Source organism: Asparagus officinalis, chromosome 9, assembly GCF_001876935.1.
Source record: "Asparagus officinalis chromosome 9, Aspof.V1, whole genome shotgun sequence".
Lineage (NCBI taxonomy): Eukaryota > Viridiplantae > Streptophyta > Magnoliopsida > Asparagales > Asparagaceae > Asparagus > Asparagus officinalis.
The window spans coordinates 36,313,938-36,336,960 of record NC_033802.1 but is presented as its reverse complement, the minus strand read 5'-3'; the positions used below and the strand labels follow the sequence as shown (position 1 = coordinate 36,336,960).

The 23,023-nt window shown below is 36.1% G+C and overlaps 3 protein-coding genes and 1 pseudogene across 3 annotated transcripts in view; 3 read left to right on the top strand and 1 right to left on the bottom strand.

Moving 5' to 3' along the window:
• LOC109823782 (serine/threonine-protein kinase SAPK7-like) overlaps nucleotides 1-1,547 on the top strand; it is a 4,226-nt gene extending 2,679 nt beyond the window's left edge. The window contains exons 8-9 of the mRNA XM_020390161.1: nucleotides 6-104; nucleotides 1,060-1,547. Coding sequence (XP_020245750.1) covers nucleotides 6-104; nucleotides 1,060-1,401 — 441 coding nt within the window. The 3' untranslated portion in view covers nucleotides 1,402-1,547. The remainder of the gene's footprint in view (nucleotides 1-5; nucleotides 105-1,059) is intronic.
• Nucleotides 3,427-7,998, top strand: LOC109823367 (annotated as a pseudogene).
• Nucleotides 14,639-16,429, top strand: LOC109824781 (virulence protein STM3117-like). The gene is made up of 3 exons (XM_020391423.1): nucleotides 14,639-14,848; nucleotides 15,468-15,805; nucleotides 16,043-16,429. Exons 1-3 carry the CDS (start codon nucleotides 14,673-14,675, stop codon nucleotides 16,153-16,155), a joined length of 627 nt encoding a protein of 208 aa, XP_020247012.1. The 5' UTR covers nucleotides 14,639-14,672; the 3' UTR covers nucleotides 16,156-16,429.
• LOC109823730 (fructose-bisphosphate aldolase, chloroplastic-like) lies at nucleotides 16,809-21,682 on the bottom strand. Its single transcript, XM_020390086.1, has 6 exons — nucleotides 21,357-21,682; nucleotides 19,361-19,630; nucleotides 18,500-18,609; nucleotides 18,297-18,387; nucleotides 17,555-17,824; nucleotides 16,809-17,311 (listed from the first exon to the last, which is right to left on the bottom strand). The coding sequence occupies exons 1-6, from the start codon at nucleotides 21,501-21,503 to the stop codon at nucleotides 17,033-17,035; spliced, it is 1,167 nt and encodes a 388-aa protein (XP_020245675.1). The 5' UTR covers nucleotides 21,504-21,682; the 3' UTR covers nucleotides 16,809-17,032.

Genomic DNA, 23,023 nt, shown 5'->3' with positions numbered 1-23,023 from the left:
TGCAGAGGATAATGTCAATTCAATACAAGATCCCAGACCATGTACACTTATCCATGGACTGCAAGCACCTCCTCTCCCGTATATTTGTTGCTAATCCAGTTAAGGTGTGCAAAGGCTATTATGAAGACCAATTTTTATTTATTTGTTTGTTTTTACAGTACTTCTCTATGCGAAACTTAATTTTCATATCATTTGAAGCTGTATGGTCCTATTTTTCGCAATTTTTATTGTTTTCTCTATCAATTTTAATAAGCCCGTAAGACAAATCTTGGTAACTATTCTCGTTTAGGACTCCGTGGTTCTTCATTGGTATCTTGGTGCTTCATTGTTTATGCTCACATCATCTCAGCCGAATCTCCGTTTGTTGGTCGTCACAAGTTTAAAAGCTTTTCACTCTCAATCATACTCATCATTCACCTGATTGTCTACTTTTATAATAAACATAACTTAGGATTGTATCTTCTCTTGTTGCGTAACGTTCTAGAAACATTCATCATCTTATTTTTACAGATAAATTGCAGATAACCTTTTTTACCTATACATGTAGTAGCATTTATCATTCTCAACTTGTTTATGTTCACATCATCTCAGATGAATCTCTCTTTGTTGGTTGTCACAAGTTTAAAGGATTTTCTCTCTCAAACATACTCATCATTCACCTGATTGTCTACTTGTTTTTAATAAACATTCCTTAGGATTGTACCTTCTCTTGTTGCCTAACATTTTAGAAACATTCATCATTTTATTTTTACGGATAAATTGCAGACAACCTCCTTTATCTATACATTCTCTACTGGTTTAATAGCACTTCTCATCCCGAGGTTTGCATTTTGAGAAGGATGTGTTGCACCCAACCCCCTCTTTCCAACATGTTGAGGGGTGATAATTGCTACTAAAACTATGAATACGGGTTAAATTGTAGATAGACCCCTTGTACTATCGCACAAACAGGGGTTCTATCTGCATATTAACTCTAGATAATGAGGGTATCTATACAGAAAGCAGTAATTGGTAACAGAAACTTCATTGGCTGACACTGGATTTTTCCCCTTCCTGAAGAGGATCAACATTAAGGAAATAAAGAGTCACCGTTGGTTCTTGAAGAACTTGCCAAGAGAGCTAACAGAAGAGGTACAAGCACTCTACTTCAAAAGGGACAACTCCGCTCCCACTTACTCCCTACAGAGCATCGACAACATTATGAACATCGTGAAGGAGGCGAGAAATCCTGCACCGTCGACGACACCCGTTCCAGGCTTTGGATGGACCGAGGATGAAGATGAAGCGGAGGGAGAAAACAAGGAAGGGAAAAATGAGGAAGAAGATGATGAAGACGAGTATGATAAGACAGTCAAAGAAGTTCATGCCAGTGGAGAATTCCAAATCAATAATGATTGTTAAATGTTATGTGAGTTACCTCATGAGGTGTGTTTTATCGCCATGTTGTAAAATGATCTACATTTTATGTGTTTTGTCCTCCATATATTTGTGTAGCAAGAACTCTGTTCCGTTGGTAATGTTAAAAGATTTGTTTATATTGATAGTCAGTTTTGATACTGATAATATTTTACATGTGTGGGCTTGTGATCCTGTCACAAAGAAAAGAGAGTATTGGTTTCTTTTGCTGCTAATAATTGGTTTTTTTACCTCTTCATCATGCATCTTTGCAATTTGAAACGTGCCAGTAACTTTGTTCTAAACCGGAGCAGACATTGGCCTATTGCAGAAACATGATAGCGCTGAAACTACAGTTGATTCTGAACGACATTTAAATAATGCTAATTAGATTCTGAATGACATTTAAATAATGCTAATTAAATTCTTTGTTCTATAAGCATCAAAATTATAACAACTCTTGCTATAATGAAGCTTCTTTGCCGAAAGAAAGGCATAATCCTACGTATGTTCCTCTAACCCCAACGAAGCTTCCGTGCTAAAATGGATATAACTGCACATTCTTGTACCTTACATCCATATTACGTATTTCACACACGTGGAAATATTTCATCTTTCAAAAGGACAATGATTACCAAGAATGATGTAGAACAAGGGGTGCACACATAGGGGCTAGCTAGTCACGAATACAAATACGACTACGGATATGCATTGATAAGGAAAATTCGTAACTATATACACTAAAATTGTACATGGATATGGATATGCGTGTATACAGGGACATAGCCAGAGCTTGCTTGCCCTGGGCAGCTGCCCAGGGCAAGAAACTCCGCCTCTCTCACGACCTGTTCCTCCTCCCCTCGCTTTAGGAAAAATTTACAAAATAGATCTATTTTGCTAAATATTTAACAAAATATAAATCTTTTTGGCCTGTTAGCAAAAAAGAGATTGATTTTGCTAAATAGACCATTCAAAACATACGAGACTAGTAGTCCCGTATGATTTAATCCCCCATTAAATCATACGGGACTACTAGTCACGTATGTTCGAATGGTCTGTTTTGTAAAATCAACCTCTTTTTGGGATGTTGACCAAAAGATGTCTATTTTGCTAAATATTTAGCAAAACGGTCTGTTTTGCTAAATATTTAGCAAAATAGGTCTATTTTACAAATTTTTTCAATTCGTAACTATGTACACTAAAATTGTACATGAATATGGATATGCGTGTAGGCAGGGGCATACCCAGAGCTTACTTGCCCTGGGCAGCTGCCCAGGGCAAGAAACTCCGCCTCTCTCACGACCTCTCCCTCCTCCCCTCGCTTCCCCTCCTCTCCCGCCACTTCACATCCCTCTCCCGCAGATCCAACCTCCTCTCCCTCCTCTTCCAGGACCTCCATCTCAACAATCCCTAGCCCTCCTCTCTCTCCCACGTCTCCCTCCTCTCCCTCACGACATACTCGTAGACCACCTTTATTTTTCACACAGGGCAAAAAATAATCTTGGCTACGCCACTACGTGCAGATATGTAAGCGCATATGCATGTGATACAAAATGGATATGGAAAAAAAAAAGATAACATTGAAGGAAAAAAAACTATGCATTAGATTTTGTCCATCGTCAGCTGAAGGGTCCAAGAGCTGTTGCCTGTTGGCCCTCGATTTAGAGCAAAATATAAGGTGAACGAACAGGATTTTGTTGAGAAGGAAATGTCAATGATATCTGACCATTCATTGACAAATATATTGTATTAGTTGTATATTTGTTTAGTTGCCTTTTATACTTAGACTACCTAGAATAGATTAGCATGATTGTAGGCAATTTGTTCAGTTGCCTTTTATACTTAGACTACCTAGAATAGATTAGCATGATTGTAGGAAATCTCTTGTATAAAGCTACGTCTCCTGATTCAATAAAATTTATTCAAAGGCAATATTATTTTCCTTCTTTACATGGTATCAGAGCAGGGAACGATACCCTAGCTCTCTGCCCTCTTTCTTTTTGCCTTTCTTTTTTGCTGTTTCTCGTTATCATGACGGAACAACAACCTTCGAATGGAGGCAAGCTTGATGCTGCCAGTCCATATTTTCTTCACCATTCTGATCATCCAGGAATGGTGCTTGTTTCCAAACCCCTCAATGGGGATAGTTATTCGACATCGTGTAGAGCCATGACGATTTCTTTGAACGCCAAATCCAAGTTGGGTTTCATAGACGGGACCACCATAATGTCGTCTGCCACAACCAAACCAGACGAATATGCTTCATGGAAAAAATGCAACGATATGATCCTCTCTTGGATTCTCAATTCACTAACACAGGACCTTGCAGACAATGTCATTTTTTCGACCACCGCCCAAGAGGTATGGGAAGACCTTCAGGATCGTTTTTCTCAAAGCAATGCCCCTCGTATTTTTTAGATTGAGAGGGATATTGCTTTTCTTGCTCAAGATCAGATGACTGTTGCAGCTTATTACACAAGGCTAAAAAAATTATGGGATGAACTAGGATCCTATAATGACACTGTTTGCTATTGTGGGGCAGACCATAAGAGACGTAGATTGATGCAATTTCTCATGGGACTCAATGAGTCCTATAGTGCAATCCGAGGGCAGATTTTGTTGATGAATCCGCTACCTGATGTTGCCATAGCTTACTCTTCCATTGTACAAGACGAGAAGCAGCGAAGCCTGGGGGCTGCACGTGAGACGACGGAGAACTCAGCCATGGTTGTTCGAAGAGCTGAACCGGTGGCTCTGGTTGTTCGACATGGACAAGGTTCTTCTTCTCGTTCTAACCCATCTAATCGAAAACCTTTGCATTGCTCTTATTATGACAGTGACCATCATGTATGAGAAACATGCTGGAAGCTGAATGGGTACCCACCAGAACACCCCAAACATGCATCAAACAAGTCTAATCAAGGAAGCACTCATTTAAAGCGAAACAATAACCATCAATCTTTAGCCAACAATGACAAGGAAAGTCCAGTAATGCAGGAAGTGCTGTTGGTGACAAATGGGCTCTCTGATTTGCAAATCCAGAAAATCTTATCTATCATGCAGGGTAAAGGGACAACACAATCCAACAATCCTAAAGCTAATGCTGCTGCCTCAGGTTTGTTACAAACATTGTTGCACCTCCATCGATTAATTATCGATAGTGGTGCAACAGACCACATTACTTCATCTCCAACTTTGCTTGTCAACAACAATAAGAACACCTTTTTGCCACCGATTGCTATGGCAAGTGGAGAACAGGCTACGATTACATCCATTGGAAATTTATCTTTGAATTCTGCTGTTACTTTAAAAAAGTGCTTGGTGTGCCATCTTATAAGGTGGATTTAATGTCTATGAGTCGAGTTACCAGAGATCTCAACTGTTCAGTAACCTTTTTCCCTCGTTGGTGTATTTTGCAGGACTTGCTGACGAGGACGATGATTGGTTTGGGTGAACAACGAGACGGACTTTATTACTTAGTTGCGTTAGCATCAGAGAAGCCAAAACCTCAAACTCCATCCACAGCAGCCACTTCTTGTCGTTCACCCAGTTCTCAGGTCACCTCCTCCACCGCTTTGTGGCATCGCCGTTTGGGACATTTGTCTTCCTCTAGATTAGATTTTATGGCAAAACATTTATTAAATTTTCCTTTCTAGTCTAATAATGCTTGTGATGTTTGTGCACTTGCAAAACAAAGTCGACTTCCATTTTCTGTTAGTTCAATTTCGTCTGTTAGACCTTTTGAATTAATTCATTGTGACATTTGGGACTTCCATTTTCTGTTAGTTCAATTTCGTCTGTTAGACCTTTTGAATTAATTCATTGTGACATTTGGGGCCCCTATAAAATTGCCTCTCTTTCTGGTGCGAAATATTTTTTGACTATTGTGGATGATTATTCTAGATTCACATGGGTATTTTTTATGCATCACAAAAATGAAACACAACATTTACTTGTCAATTTTTTTCATTTGTCCAAACACAATTCCATGTATCTATAGCCAACATGAAACACAACATTTACTTGTCAATTTTTTTCATTTGTCCAAACACAATTCCATGTATCTATAGCCAACATTCGGGTTGATAATGGTGGAGAATTCTGTCCAAACACAATTCCATGTATCTATAGCCAACATTCGGGTTGATAATGGTGGAGAATTCTTCTCTATGCAGGAATTTTTTAAACAAAAAGGGACCACTTATCAACATTCTTGTGTTTATACCCCTCAACAAAATGGGGTTGTAGATTGCAAGCACCGCCATATTCTTGAGTCCGCTAGAGCTTTTCATTTTCAAGCCCACCTTCCTTTAAATTTTTGGGCAGAATGTGTTTCTACTGTTGTTCATATAATTAATCGTTTTCCCACACCACTCCTTTCTCGCCAAACTCCTTTTGAACGACTTTATGGAAAGCTTCCTTCTTATTCTCATATCCGAGTTTTTAGGTGTCTTGTCTATGCTACTGATGTGCACGTCCCCCATAAATTTGATCCTTGATCCAAACGATGTATTTTTCTTGGCTATCCAGTTGGTCAAAAAGCTTACAAGCTCTATGACCTTGACACCCCTATCCAGTTGGTCAAAAAGCTTACAAGCTCTATGACCTTGACACCCACCAAATGTTCACTAGCCGTGATGTTGTTTTTCATGAAACTATTTTCCTGACACCCACCAAATGTTCACTAGCCGTGATGTTGTTTTTCATGAAACTATTTTCCCTTATGAGTCCATTCCATCCCCTTCCTCAAATTCAGACCCTGTGATTCCTCTTTCTATATCTGATCCTTCCCCACCAGTTTAACAACCCTTACCACCAGAACCAATTTCTCCCATCCAACAACCCTCACCACCGAATCCAATTTCTACTCAGCCATCACCTGCTAGTCCTCCCGAACCCATTTTACGTCGTTCCCAAAGACCTCATCACCCTCCCATGGCTTTACGTGATTATGTTTGCAACCAAGTAACGTCTCCTAACAATTTGCGGCCTTTGTCATCAAGTCCACAAAAAGGTACACGATATCCCCTTTGCAATTTTGTCTCTTATCATCGTTACTCACCACAACATCGCTCTTTTACTGCTGTTGTTAGTCAAGATACTGAGCCTACATCTTATGCCGAAGTAGCTTTTCATTCCCATTGGTAAGAAGCAATGCAATCTGAATTGGCTGCTTTAGAAGCCAACCACACTTGGTCCCTCACTTCTCTCCCTCCTGGTAAGAAGCCTACTGGTTGTCGTTGGGTTTATAAAATCAAACGGCACTCGGATGGTACTATTGAGCATTTCAAAGCTCATTTGGTTGCAAAAGGTTACACACAGCTGGAAGGTATAGATTACCATGACACTTTTTTTCCCACTGCTAAAATGATTATTGTTCGTTGTTTATCGGCTTTAGCAGCTGCCCAGAATTGGTCTCTTCACCAACTTAATGTCAACAATGCTTTTCTTCATGGCGATCTCCATGAAGAAATTTATATGTCTCCACCTCCTGGTCTTCGACGACAGGGGGAGAATCTAGTGTGTCGCCTTCACAAGTCATTATATGGCTTAAAGCAAACTTCCCGACAATGGTTTGCCAAGTTCTCTACAGCTATCCAAGCTACTGGCTTTGTTCAATCCAAAGCCGATTACTCGTTATTCACATGTCGGAAAGGAAAATATTTTACAGCTTTGTTGATATATGTCGATGACATTCTTATTACGGGTAATGATGTCAATGCCATAGTAGCTCTCAAGCAATTTCTACATAGTCATTTTCGAATTAAAGATTTGGGTGATTTGAAGTATTTTCTGGGCATCGAAGTTTCTCGATCAAAGAAAGGTATTTCCATCTCGCAACGAAAATATACTTTGGAAATTTTAAAAGATGGTGGATTTTTGGGTGCTAAACCTGTGAACTTTCCCATGGAACAAAACATAAAGCTCTCGGATTCAGGTGAATTGCTTAAAGATCTGTCTCAGTATAAGCGACTTGTTGGACGCCTAATTTATTTGACTATTACCCGGCCTGATATCACCTATTCGGTCCATGTGTTAAGCAGATTCATGCATGCACCATGTAGACCACACATGGAAGCTGCCTTGTGTGTATTGCGTTATTTGAAAAATAGTCCAGGGCAAGGTTTGTTTTTCCCTTCTCAGAATGATTTATCTTTGCGATCTTTTTCTGATTCGAATTGGGCTGGTTGTCCAATATCTCGTAGATCCACTACGGGTTATTGTGTTTTTCAGAGATCTTCTCTTATTTCTTGGTGGACAAAGAGGCAGAAAACTGTATCTCTCTCTTTAGCAGAAGCCGAATATAGAGCCATGACAGGTACATGTTGTGAATTATCCTAGCTACGCTCATTATTGAAGGAATTGAGAATATTGCATCTGAAGCCAACATTATTATATTGTGATAACACAGCAGCCTTACATATAGCTGCCAATCCCGTTTTCCACGAAAGAACTAGACATATAGAGATGGATTGCCATTTTATTCGTGACCAAATACAAGATGGTTCAGTTGTAACCAAACATGTTGCCTCAACAAATCAACTTGCAGATGTGTTCACCAAGCCATTGGGAAATGAAGCTTTCTCAACTATGATACGCTGATGCGGTATAAACATGTACCAAAAAGGTTGCAAGTGTACAACCGTGTCAAGTTATAGTATTTAAGAAGGCAAGAAGGAAAAGGAAAATAAAAATCAAGAATAAAGAAAATAAAATTCAAGAATAAAAGAAAATGCAAGAAATTAAAGATGGTGGATTCAATTATAGATATGGGTAATCTACAATTGAACCCACTTCTTAGAAAAGGGTGATTCCCTAGAGGGTTCTAGCCTAAAGGCGAATCAAACAAAATAAAAATAAACAAAAAGAAAAACTAAACCCAAGAGGGTTCTAGCCTCAAGGTGAATAGTATAAGAAATTAAAATCTAACTACAAAATAAATTGCAAAATCTAAACTATAAAATAAAATTGCAAGAATTAAATGCAAGAAAATAAATCTACTCTATAAGCATGAAATAAATCTAAGGCAAGAGGGTTCTAGCCTCTTGGCTATTTAACAAGAAAATAAAATCTAATTACAAGCATGAAAATAAATCTAACTAATAAGCAATAAAAGGGAAATAAAGGAGAAAAAGGAAAGAAATGCAAACCTTCAAATAATTCTCCATCTTCATCTTCATCTTCATCATCCAACAAAGAGAAGAAGAGAAAATTTAAAGTGGTGAAAAAAATATTATTATTAATTGCAACAAAAGTTACAATTTTGGAAGGCCTTCTCAATTAAGAGTAGCCCTCCTCTCCAAAAGGAGTTACAAAAATTTTCACACCTCTAACCCCTCACTCTCTACCCCTATTCATAGTAAACATCAGTGAATGAGAGCCATTGGATCAAACTTGAGCCCCAAGATAAGCACAATCAGCCATTGACGCGCGCTACATCGATGCAGGTATCGATGCAGGCATCGATGCAGGTATCGATGCAGGCATCGATGCAGGCATCGATGCCCACATCGATGCCAACATCGATACTCATTATTTTCAAATTCTGATTTCACGGATAGCTTCGTCTCGTCGAGATAGGCGATTTTCATATATTATATGTTAAATTCCGCCTTCCGGATTAGGAGATATCGTCGTTTCTTTGTGGCCAACCATTTTGAATATGATTTCTTTTCATATTCGATTTTTGATTTTCTCCGGCTTCTATAGGCTACACGACTTGATTCTGGGCTTTTGGATAATTTAGAAATTGATTTTCCAATGTGCTTCTTTGCTTCATTTCTTCATTTAATCAATGGGTTTTTGTTGAGAGATGAGAGTTTGAGATTTATTCTTCATTAACCTGCAATTAAAAGATAAAAATAATTATTAGTGGTATATTTATTCATATAAAATAGATAATGAGGGTATAAAATTGTAATAAAATATGATTATCAAATACCCCCACACCTAAACTTTTGCTAGTCCTCTAGCAAAGAAAATAAAAAGAAAATCCTAACTCACTTTCGCAGGAATCGCGGTTGTATTTAGCGCATACAACAAGCCTTTAAACCCCTAGGTTACCCTAGTGGACGAGTTGTAGTCTCGTGAGGGTTTGCAGTGAATATACCCACAAAATTCGGTCAACTTGCCAAATTAAAGAAGTCAGTAAATAACTAAATTCACTTGATAACTTTTAGATAATCTAATTGGAGCCAGTTATCACTTAAGAAAACATTTTTATATATAACTCTTCTCATTGTAGCAATACAAAACCAAGCCAAACTTAGAAATTTAATTTAAAAGTTTTGAAAAGAACATGCTAACTCTTTGTTTTTAAATAATTTTCAAGTTGCTTGATTTAAAATATTTTCCAAGACCATATATACAACTATAAAACATTTATTAGTTTTTTTATTTATTTTTTTTTATTTTTTTAACTCTTTCATCCTTAGTGATTTTTTTCTACTTTAACGGGCTTTCTAAGTGACCTTTTAACGAGTTTTGGGCCAATGGATCCCAACCCAAATGGGCTTAGGTCATTAAGTATGGAAATACTCCTTGGGCTTAAATACTCGGTCAGCTTAGGCTTTATAAGATAGAATCACCTTGAATTCAAGAGTTTTTTTATTTATTTTTGGTGCCCATTTTTCGCACTCTTCTTTTGTTTTTGTTTTTTTGTATATGTATATATATTTTGAAAATATGTAAATCAAGACACTTTGAAAAAAATTATTTTCAACTCTAAGTTAAGCATGCAAAAATTTCATTATTTTAAATAAAAGTCCAAGTTAAGGCTTAAGTAAAGTATACTACTTTGAAAATCATTTCTTAAGAAATTTATTTAGAGTTATCATAAAAGATGAACTTAAGTAAATAACCAACTAGGGATTAGAAAATTTCAAATTTATCAAATAAATCAATTATTATATAACTCTATCAATTTGGCAAGTGACGATATTTTTATAAATTTTTTTAAGGAAAAGAAAAAAAATGACAAAAATGCACTAAAATTGTAAAATAAAGAGAAAAAAAATAACTAATTCCCACCCCCACACCTAAATTTTGCATTGTCCTCAATACAAACTCTATGATGCATAAAGTAAAGCAGATAAGAAGTGAAGCACTTACATTTGGTTCGCTGATAAAAATCTGCAATTACCTTTGCTCTGAGGAGGAGGAAATCAAACATTTATTCTTTTCTTGTTTTTTTTCCTCTTTTTTTTTCTTTTTTTTTCTTCTTTTTTTTCTTTTTTTTAACAACTGAACAAAAAACTCTTAAATGAGAGAAGAATAAATTCTTTTTATTATTCTGAAGTAAACAAAATAATCAATGTAAAATGAAATATTCAACATGAAGAGTTCATGTTCTACATTGAATCCTACCTTATTGCTGAAAATTCTCCCACGGATTTTAAATAAATTCAACATGATATAATCAACAATGTGCTGAAATTCTAAGTATTCCGGGGTGTTCAATGATTTTTTTGGCAATGAAAGGTAGGTATTATTGGTGTCATGCATATTGGACTCAGATTCTTGATTTGTGAATGTGTGTTCTCTAACAACCAATTTTTCTTTAACAATTTTCTCAACCCCAGGATTCATGGTTGATGTGTAAAAATTTGGTTGTTGTTTATTTTTCAAAAATCTTAGTTCATCAAGAAAGAGTTTTTCAAAATTCAGTTCAAAGCAGCAATTGTCCAACACAGTTTCTTTATTTTGACAAACCCGATCTGCTTCTCCTAATATTTTTAGCTCCTCACCGAAAATTTTCTCAAAACTTAGATCTGACTCTTTTTCTTCTTCTTCCCCCGGTCTTTCTTGAATTGAATTATCAGGGGAAGAATGAATTGGAACAATAATTTGTCTTAGAGGTGTTCTTTCCTGATTATCGACCTGTTTTCCTGACTGTAGTGCATTCATTTGAGTGTCCTTAGGATTGACCACGGGTTGACTCAAAATTTCTCCTTCCTCTTCTTCACTTATGGCACTAGCTAGTTGATCAATGTGGGTTTCTAATCTAGCTATAGCTTGAGTGTTAGAGTTAAGTATGAGTTCGGTTGATTGCATAAAGGAGTTCATCGTGTAGGATGTTTGAGTTAACATATCCATGGCTAGTGTGGAGGCCTTAATTATGATTTCAAAACCTTTTTCCAAAATATTGAGACGTTCATCATGATCTGTATCAAGAGGAGTGTGAGTTACAACTTGATGATGAGGAGACTGATTTTGATGTGACAGACTGGGTTGTTGAAATTGTGGATGAGAATTAAAAGGAACTGTATTTTCCCTAGGAAAATGTTGGGTCGAAGAGGGAGTGAAGTTTTGAGTTTCGGAGTGGTTTCCCTGATTCCATGCAATGTTTGTGTAACTTGCCCAACCTAGGTTGTAGGTTGAAAAAAATAGATCATTCACCAAATACTGAGATGGACTCTCTACAAACTCCCGAGCTTCATTGGAGATTTCAATCCTATTGGGATAACATAAATTTTGGAAAACTTGTGGATTAGCCATTTGTTCAAAATGAATTTGTCCACGTTTTGCATGCACCAAAAACAATTTCTTTTTATATAATTTTTTTTTCTTTTTGGAAAAATATTTTTTTAGAAAAATAAAAGTTAGTTTTTTTTAAGAAGAAAATGGAAAATCCTAACTAAAACAAATCAAAATCAATCACTTTTCAATCACTCTAACTCTAGGGTTAAGCCTAACTCAACTAGACTAGCTCCTAACCAAAAATTCCTTAAGTGAAAAGATAAAAGTTTTACCCGGGTAGTTAGCCAGGTAAGGATGGTACTAGAGGGTGATCAGAGATCAATTAAGTACCTCGTTCCTTACGGAGCGCTTTACGCAACCCCTAAACCTTGCCTTAGACACCAACTAATCTGAGAAAACTTAAACCGGTTCACTTAAGGATTTCTTGTTCCTTATTGAGCTCGAATCCTTAGGGGCCAACGTCTAATGAGTTTTATTAGGCTTGGGTGGTGTAGTGAGGAATTAGTGATTTTTGGGCTAAGGGGAGGGTGATGAAATCCCTCACCTTATCTTGATTACGGGGTTTTGCCCTTAAAAATATTTTTAAGTGTGTGTCAAATCAAGATGCTCAAATCACTTGGTGAATTCCTACTAACAATATAAAATGCAATCCTATGAATTAAAAGCAACTAAAAAGGATGGAAAAGAGAAAATATTTTTTTTAATTAAGGTTAACAATCAAACAAATGAGAAGGGGGGAATTTGTTTGAATTTATTATCTTGTTAATAAATGTCAAAGTGGAGGGTGAATTTTATTATGGTCAACGGAAATAAAATCTTTTTTTTAGATCCTAATTGTCACTAATTGTGAGAAACTAACTAAAGGTGTGGAATCAAAATGTAAGTGAGAGTGGATGTGACAAAGAATGAATATGATCAATAAGGCAAGAAGGAAAAGGAAAATAAAAATCAAGAATAAAGAAAATAAAATTCAAGAATAAAAGAAAATGCAAGAAATTAAAGATGGTGGATTCAATTATAGATATGGGTAATCTAAAATTGAACCAACTTCTTAGAAAAGGGTGATTCCCTATAGGGTTCTAGCCTAAAGGCGAATCAAACAAAATAAAAATAAACAAAAAGAAAAACTAAACCCAAGAGGGTTCTAGCCTCAAGGTGAATAGTATAAGAAATTAAAAAATAAATTGTAAAATCTAAACTACAAAATAAATTACAAGAATTAAATGTAAGAAAATAAATCTACTCTATAAGCATGAAATAAGTCTAAGGCAAGAGGGTTCTAGCCTCTTGGCTATTTAACAAGAAAATAAAATCTAACTATGAGCATAGAAATAAATCTAAACTAATAAGCAATAAAAAAGAAATAAAAGAGAAAAAGGAAAGAAATGCAAACCTCTAAATAATTCTTCATCTCCATCTTCATCATCCAACAAAGAGAAGAAATATTTAAAGTGGTGAAAAAAATTATTATTATTAATTACAACAAAAAATTACAATTTTGGAAGGTCTTCTCAATTAAGAGTAGTCCTCCTCTCCAAAAGGAGTTACAAAAATTTTCACACCTCTAACCCCTCACTCTCTACCCCTATTTATAGTAAACATCAGTGAATGAGAGCCATTGGATCAAACTTGAGCCCCAAGATAAGCACAATCAGCCATTGACGCACGCTACATCGATGCAGGTATCGATGCAGGCATCGATGCAGGTATCGATGCAGGCATCGATGCCCACATCGATGCCAACATCGATTAGGCGATTTTCATATATTATATGTTAAATTCCGCCTTCCGGATTAGGAGATATCGTCGTTTCTTTGTGGCCAACCATTTTGAATATGATTTCTTTTCATATTGGATTTTTGATTTTCTCCGGCTTCTACAGGCTACACGACTTGATTCTGGGCTTTTGGATAATTTGGAAATTGATTTTCCAATGTGCTTCTTTGCTTCATTTCTTCATTTAATCAATGGGTTTTTGTTGAGAGATGAGAGTTTGAGATTTATTCTTCATTAACCTGCAATTAAAAGATAAAAACAATTATTAGTGGTATATTTATTCATATAAAATAGATAATGAGGGTATAAAATTGTAATAAAATATGATTATCATACGCAAGTTGGGAGTTCTTGACATTCACTCTCCAACTTGAGGGGGAGTGTTGAGAAGGAAATGTCAATGATATCTGACCATTCATTAACAAATATATTGTATTAGTTGTATATTTGTTCAGTTGCCTTTTATACTTAGACTACCTAGAATAGATTAGCATGATTGTTGGCAATTTGTTCAGTTGCCTTTTATACTTAGACTACCTAGAATAGATTAGCATGATTGTTGGAAATCTCTTGTATAAAGCTACGTCTCCTGATTCAATAAAATTTATTCAAAGGCAATATTATTTTCCTTCTTTACAGATTTAGAAACTAGTATACTGATTTAAGAGTTCTTCTGCTTTTAGATGACCAATTGTTCGATGTACGTGTCTACTATATACATATAATTTTGTAGCTATGAACCCTAATCATATCATGATGATAACTCCATACATGCTGCTTCTCTAATTAATCTATAATAATGTCCTGTCTACAAAACAAACTACACCAACACATTTTAAATATTAGCATCAAAGCGACCTTCCCCCCTCCTTCAACAAAGGCATCCAACCATTTAGGATTCTAGTACTAAGCGGTCAAGACAAAGAAGAAAATTATTTGATACTATATATAGTTCCTTATGAGATGCGAAGTTTCACATTGACACCGGGGATCAAGAAACAGAGATCAGAAGAAAGAAGAAGATGGGTCTTGAGATCGTCGAGGAGGAAGTGAGTCCAGGGAGCGAGATGCCGTTGGTTTCGTTGAACCATGTCTCTTTTGTGGTCAGGTCAGTGAGCAGATCAGTGAGGTTCTACGAGGAGGTGCTTGGCTTTGTGAGCATCAAGAGGCCATCATCCTTCAAATTTCATGGTGCTTGGTAAGGGGCGTTGTGTTTTACGTACATGCATTCGGACTAATTCCAGATGCGGAGTCAAACTAGACCTAATAATCCAACTTGATAAAACATTTGATTCATTCAAATGTTTGCATTGGTGCTCTGCAAATTGCCTCTCTAGTGATTCTCTGCTAACTTTGCATGTTCAATAAAAATCATAGATTAAGATCGATTTTTTTTTTTCTTCGTTTTATTTGATTCTCTCTTCTTGATATATGAAGCCAATAACGTTACATTATTGCTAATGTGTTGTCGTAATTAAACTTCATAATGTATCATTGCCAACTGTATTAAACTAATCCAACTACAGTTCATGTTTCTTGTGGATATTGATAATCCAGATATCTCATGTCAGAAAGAAAGCACAAAGTTTTCATCATTTAGATCATGTTTTGCATAGTCAAATTCTTACATTTGTGATAATCTACTCAACTCATGTTGTGATGATTGCTACCACGAAATTCAGCGATAAATTCCATTATTTCCCTAATCTTGAATGCGGGTAATAAATGTAATTACCTGTTCTTCAACAACTTTGATTAAACTAAATAAACTTTGCTGCAATCTTATACAACCATAAGTTTCAAAATGAAATAATCAGGTTATACAACTATGGCATCGGCATCCACCTGCTCCAATGCAATTCTCTCGAAGAAGTCCCCAAGAAGAAGGGGGTCATAAACCCGAAAGACAACCACATCTCCTTCCAATGTTCAAACATGCACCTTCTAATTCGCAAATTAGAAGAAATGGGCATCCAATACGTGACCGCAGTGGTCGAAGACAGTGGCATCCAAGTCGATCAGCTGTTCTTTCATGATCCAGATGGATATATGGTGGAGATATGCAACTGTGAAAATATCCCGGTTCTGCCGTTGTCTTCATGTCCTCTGAAGTTTCCATATCCAAAAGATATGACGCTAAGCTCCATATATGGAAGTAAGTTTTTTTTCCTGGTTAATTGCACAGAAATCCCCTAGCAGTATCACTGTTAGTTTCCAGGGTACTTTTTTCTGACTCTTTTACCCTCAATAAACTCACTAATTTCACCTAAGGGAAATGTATGGAGGTCTATGTGCGATTAACCCTCAATAATTCCACAAATTAAACTGTTTGAATATTTAGCCCAAACATATTTTTAAATTTTTTATTCAGAACCTGTTTGAAATGTTTCAGGTAAAGGGAATCCCATGTTCCAGTCGATGTTCCAGTTTGGTTCATGTGGTGCTGAAGCTGAATCTGTCATCATGGAGGCCTTGGTCACAGACATCATGGATATCTCCTTTTGAGGATGAGGTTCAATTTGTTCGTCGATATAAAACGGAGAAGATGTTTTGAAAGATGTTGTTTATAGCATATATCAGTATTTGAATATGTGTTTGTGTAGTACAAGTTATCCGGGTCTGAGATTGCAATCATGGATTCTGATGAGTGAGCGAGATAAGGAGGTGTAGAACTTTAGTAATTCCTATTTTCCTTACTTTGTTATGTTTAAGAAAGAGAATAGAGGTGTTTGCAAATAATTTTTATGACAGGATAATAAATTTGTTACTCTTCTCCTCAGTTCTCTTTTGTATTTTGCCAATATAGCACAAGATTGCTATCTACCTGAAATTTTGGCTACAAGTAATCACCTTATGAAAACCTAAACTTAGTTATCCTATATCTTTTACGTTCAACAAGCATTCACCTCATAAAAGGGATATAATCTCAAATAGCTATACATCTTTGTTCTCAGCTCAATACAATCTTGATCAGCTGAGGAGATCAGGCGCAAAACTTCAGTAATTTTTATTTTCTTTTGTTATGTATGCATATGCAAATAACTTATGGCATGATAAATTATTTCTATATGCAATTATTTTCGCCACATGATATCTTGGTTGCTCTTCTTATTGCTTGTCTTTTGCATTTTATCAATGTGTCACTATATTGCTGCATATAAGAAAAATATGCCTCCATACATAAGCACCTTATGAAAACTAAACTTCAAACGTATGAAAGAGTAGCCTATATCTTTTACATTCAACAAAGGCTAACAACAATATAACAGCACTCACCCCATAAAAGGGGTACAAGACTTAGTCTCAAACATAGCTCCACATCCATCCACAAACACCTAGAGATCAAAGTTTCAACATCATTTTAAACAATATATTCAAATTCTTAGTAGCTGTAGTTCTTGGCGTATAGCCCTTGCTTGGATTCCTCGGACTCTCCTTCGCCTGTGTACTTGCCAAGCTGAGCGAGCGAGTTGGCCTTGGCACGCGTGAGCAGCACATCTTGAGCAGCCTTCACATTCTCAGGCACACCTCCCCATGTCTTCAGGCATGTGTTCTGCAGCGCTCTGGCGTAGGAAAATGACACGTGCCATGGGGTGGGGCTCTGGTTCATTGCGTTCAGGTTCAGCGTTGCCTCAACTTCAGATTGACCACCAGACAAAAACTGTAATCACATGGATTCAGATTGTTAGTTAGTTTTTTGAGTTTCAGAATGAAATTTTTTCCCCTAGGTAATCTTCTCATATATTATTTCAAATCTTTGATATTTTTAAAAGGGTTAATTGTGATAGAGCCACTGTGCTATCGCCGAATTGTGGATAGTCCATCTGTGTAGCTCTATTATTTTATATGATTTTTTTGCTTCCATCTGTGTAGCTCTATTATTTTATATGATTTTTTTGCTTACCATGATTCCAGGAACAGCTGGGGGGATTCTTCTGTGGAGAAGTTTCAGGGTGTACTCAGAAACCTGTTCAGGAGTTGCTCTCTCTTTGCATTCAGCCCCAGGGGTCACCATGCTGGGCTTCAGTAGGATTCCTTCGAACATGACATTGTTCTCGGCTAAGTAGAAGAAAACCTCAGCCCACACTTTCTGTGCAACCTCGAAGGTTCTGTCAATTCCGTGCTCACCATCGAGAAGTATCTCAGGCTCGACTATTGGAACCAACCCATTGTCCTGCAATGACATTGAGATGAATGAATGATCATCAATTTATCGTTTCAGCTAAATATTTAACAATATACAATGATGTTGATGTCTCATTATCAAAGTGTTGCTAAGAGGGTAAAAGTACACATAGGTTCAAATCCCACATGACACAAATTAAAAAAGGATTTTAAGAAAAATATACCGGTGCTTAAATAGGGTCAATGAAAAAGGGTGCTCAACTGACACAAGCATGTTAGAATATAAAATTATAATCCTCACAGAAACTTTAGAATTGTCGGTTGACGTGTTCGTCCAAATCTTATTTATGAAAAAATGGGAGAGAATACGTGCATCAGATGTCTATTTCCAAGAAATAGCTTCAAATGGTTTCTAGTAAGAGTCGCATAGGCGTAGATTTGGCAGTAGTCATAATTAGCTATATATGTTTAATTTATAACTGAATTAAAAAGAAATCTTCAGAAAAAGGATCTTAATTTACTTGAGCAATGGCAGCATAACGAGCAAGGCCCCATGCAGCTTCCTTCACTGCAAGAGCTGATGGCCCGTTGGGGATGCTGACCACTGTACGCCTGTAACATTCACCGCAAACACGTTATATTAGTTTCTAGAAAGGAAAAAAAAAACAAATATCAAATTAAGTGGGGAAAAAAAACTGTATTCAGCAACGTATTGGATTTTCACCATTTGGCAAAGCGAGCGCCTTGCTGATAGTAAGCAGCACAGCGGGACGCAAGTCCGTCCAGTCCTTGGCACCAGGATTCATCATTCGAGCCTGCAAGTGGCACAAGACCCTGACAGGGAACAGAAGAATCCAAGTTATTATATGAATATTGATGATCAAACAAGTTTCAATCTTTAATATAACAATCCTCTGATTTCATGAACTTATTTATTGAAGAATTATAGTGTGCTAATGTTTTTGTCTTAACTTTGGCGTAATCAAAGCAAACTATAAGTCTGAAAATGGAAATTCAAAATTTAAAATCAATAGAACATATGTAAACTTGGGAAAAAAAATCCTAGTGTGTATTAATTAATCTATTACAATAAGAAAACTAATTATTAACTAATTATGTTTCCTAAAATTTAGCTTTGGTTAGGCATACATGCATATAGAGTTCATTAATAATTGGCTTAATTTTAGAAAACCCTCCTCTCCTCAACTGTGGAGTGTCTCAGAACCCCTCCTCCCACAACTATTCTAACTAGAGTAAAACCCTCCTCGACTTTGGGGCTATTGTGGATAATCCCCCTCAACTTTGAAAATTCGACATATCCCGTAAACTAAGTGGTGTCTCACAATATCCCCTGATCTTTACAGTTTTTTTTTTCATCATAAGAATAATCATGTAAACAAAACATGATCTGTTTTAGATACTGTGGTACAAAAATACTAACATAACAAACTTTATCCAGCAAAACTACAGAAAAATAAACACTTCACAAAAAAAAAAAAAAAAAAAAAAAAAAAAAAAAAACCTCAAAAAAAAAAAAAAAAAAAAAAAAACACATGAGAATAGTCCAAATCCAACCGATAATTACCTTGTCCACCTTGATCCCAGGCATAATACCCTGACCAGTAAGAACATCAACCATCTTTGTGCCATCAACGGTCGACTGATACAGAGTTTCCTCGAATAGGATTGCACCAGAGATGTACTGACCCAAGCCAGGTGCTGAGACCAGTAGAGTCCTGTAAGCCTGTCGATTGGCCTCGGTGTTCTCAAGGCCAATGGAGGCCAGTCTCTTGCCGCAGGTTGCGTTGGATTCGTCCATGGCCATGATTCCTTTTCCTGGTGATGCTATGCTTTTCTGCACAAGTTTAAATTGTTAACGAAATCAGTTATTGGTTGAAAGTTTTAGTTGCCACTAAGGTTTATTTATAGGGTTGACTGTGGATGGACCCCTTAAGCACTGTGTTGTGTCGCTTGTTAGCCTAAAGTTTGATATGAGCAGGTTAAGGTCTAAACAAGCCCAAAGCAAATCATCTAATAAAGGTAAAAGAGTCAAAACAAAAATTCACTCAGGGGGTGCCTCCCCAATATTGTACTTAAGCGATAATAAGTGACGTAATGCAATAATACAGGGTCTAGAGCAATCAGCCCTTTGTTTATTGGTCTGAATAACCATGGGAATTTAATTTATTGAGAGTCCTTGAGAACGTCTAAATTCCTTATTCATGAGTCAATTTTTTAACACATACTTTCGACTCATGTCACATTGGTGCAAACAGAATGGGTATACGCAAACATATTTGCTTATGTATTTTACTGGACATGTATATCCATTAAATATTCCTATATGCAAGGATGAAAATACATGTGTCAAATATTTTTTTTTTTGGGATATATAGACACAGGTATCTGAGTATCCGAATTGACTGAAATTGAAATTATTTTGGTCTTACACTAGTCGATTTGAAGTTGACTTTGATGGTTCATGTTTTAGTTGCAGATTTCAGGTGCGTCACACACGTGAATGTTTTTTAAGGGTGAGAAATTCTATTTTATTTCGACAAACATTGTATCACATGACTATATCTTTTGATCCTTGATATGTCCAATATGTGTCTGTATTTACTATTCCCCTGACTCATCTATATCAAAACTTCTTATGCATATAGGGTTTCCTTATTGAATTCGAATTCTTATTCATATCCATGATTAATAAATGGATATGGATACCATAAATATTCTATAAGATCTGTATACACCTATAGGAATTATGTGCGATATGAAGATTTCCAAATAAGTTGTTCTGTTCTACTCATTTCAGTCTACAAAGGAAGGCTTCAAATCTAAAATTTATCATTTGTGACCTTTATATTATTAAAATGAACAAATCTGGATGTGCAAGAAGAAAAAGAAAATCTATAGATGAAAATTTATAGTGCATGGATCCCTGTAAACTTACTAATAACATTATGTTGGTGGTGCTTAAAGACACATGTATATTTGTGTGTCTGTGTGCGTTTCATAATTAATCTCCAATTTTTCATTAATCTGTTAAAAGGTACATACGCATATACTAGAAACACATATGTAGACTATGAAGCTCTCTAGTCAAAGTTCTGATTTAACAAGAAAGTCTCATATTCAAAACCTATCATCTCATCTTCTATTATCTAAATGGAACAAAACTGAATCTAGTGTGGATAAATCGCATGGATCTCCAAAAACTAAGTACTAATAACATATATGTTGCTGGTCCTTGAATCTAGCATGCAGGGTCATCTACAAGAAAATGATATTTTAATTAGTTGTTTAGTGAAAGACTTGCCATATCTATTTATTATAATACAACAATTCATATCTAGTCTCCCATATTCTTCATAAATATATGTTTAGACTTCGTCCTCGAGTCAGAAGCAGCTTTGACTATGCGTAGATCATAATAAACACCCTGGACAAACATCTAACCTATATTTTAATAGTTAGACGTAAACTTCGATCACATGTTATTTCTATTGCTCATATAACTATTGTCACACACTAAACTCAAATTTCTTCATAAATATACAATCTTCGAAAGTCGTTACCGCAGTTTTGACAAGCTCATCGGAGTAAGCGCCAGCGCGAACGGTGAACGAAACAGCCAAAGGCTGGCTATTTGAAGCACCCTTCGCCCCAAACCATTCTGATTTCTTAGGGAGAAATGAAGACTTGAGGAGAGTAGCAGATGCCATTTGGATGCAAGAAAAAGAAAACAGAGAAACTAGCTACTCTCCGTCTATCCCCTCAGTTCACAGGATGTTCAGTTGTGTAGACGTTGCCTAAGTAAATATAAGGGTGATTGGTAGAGTGAGGATATGAGATGTAAGGTTGAGGTTGGCCTCATCACTTGAATGGTTAGAATGTGTGATAAGCTGCCTCTTGTTTCCAATCCTTTGCTGCTTGCTCTTGGATGCATTTGGTTTTTGTCTTTGAGCTGAAATTGTTTCTGGGCCCTAAAATATATAATATATATGCCTGTGCATTTTAATTTTGATTTATTTGTTGGTCCATGTTGATGTGGGCTGTAAACAATTTCCTTTCAAACAGTAATTTCCCATGGATTCTGGTTAACTTGTGCCTTAGATTTCACTGGTGAAAATTGAGGTTCTCTGCGTTCGTTATGAAAAGAGCTAAGGCTGTTACAGAGTCAGACTCAGGTACAAGCTTGTCAAAGACTACTTACTGATGAGCCTTTGTTATCAAGGCTTTTGAGCATTGTTGACATGTGCAAGCTACGTGTTTGTACCTTAGGGGAGATTTTGGAGGTGGAAATTATAATTTTTTTGATGTAGTACTCGCTGCATATAACTAGCTAATTTTTCTAATTTTCCAAAATGCAAACGCAGCTTTTATTAAGAAAGAGTATGAAACAGATAGTCAGAAGTTTTTTTTTTTAACCAAGTTAAAAAAATTTTACAAGCTTATTCCAAAATTGTAACTCTTTCTTAGGCTGTTTCATTTTAATTGACGTACAAATTTTTAATAATAAAGAATCTAAGGAAACCTAGATGGGGTATCAGGATGACATGAATTGAAAATTTAGATTATCGAAGTGTTAAGCAAAAAATTTTAGTATAAAAGTGAAAAAATAGGTAGATTTTGGGACACTCTAATTTTGGTAACGTACATCCATCCTAGGTACGTGTCATACTTAATCTATCTTGAACTTTCTTACCCTAGGAAAGTTAATAACTTTTTTGTTTTCCTGTCTTGATATATTCATACTAATGTTAGATCTTATAAAAAACTTGAGATCTAAACCATAAAGCCATGATTAATTCAAAGAAATTTACAAGAATCAAAAGAAAAGAGCGGAAGCTTATACCTGAATCCATAGATTAAACTTGAGATGGGTTTTGGATCTTCTAACCTTAGGGTTTCTCTAGCCAAATTTCTCTCTAGATGGGAGTGAAGAGAATTAGAGAATGCAACCCTAGATTAGGGACCATAACCCCTTATTTATAGATGTTGTACATTTGTAATTTAGCCCCTCATCAAATCATAATTACAACCTGGTATCAGCACATATAACCTCATGATTATATTTAAATACCCATTAACCCAAATTGATTGATCACTTTAGTGAGTTGTCCTGAAGGATAGCAATACACACAGATTAATCATATGTGCCCACAAATAGATTTAATTAGATTTAAATCCAACAATCTCCCACTTGGGCACCATATGATTCCTTAAATTGTGTATAACCTTA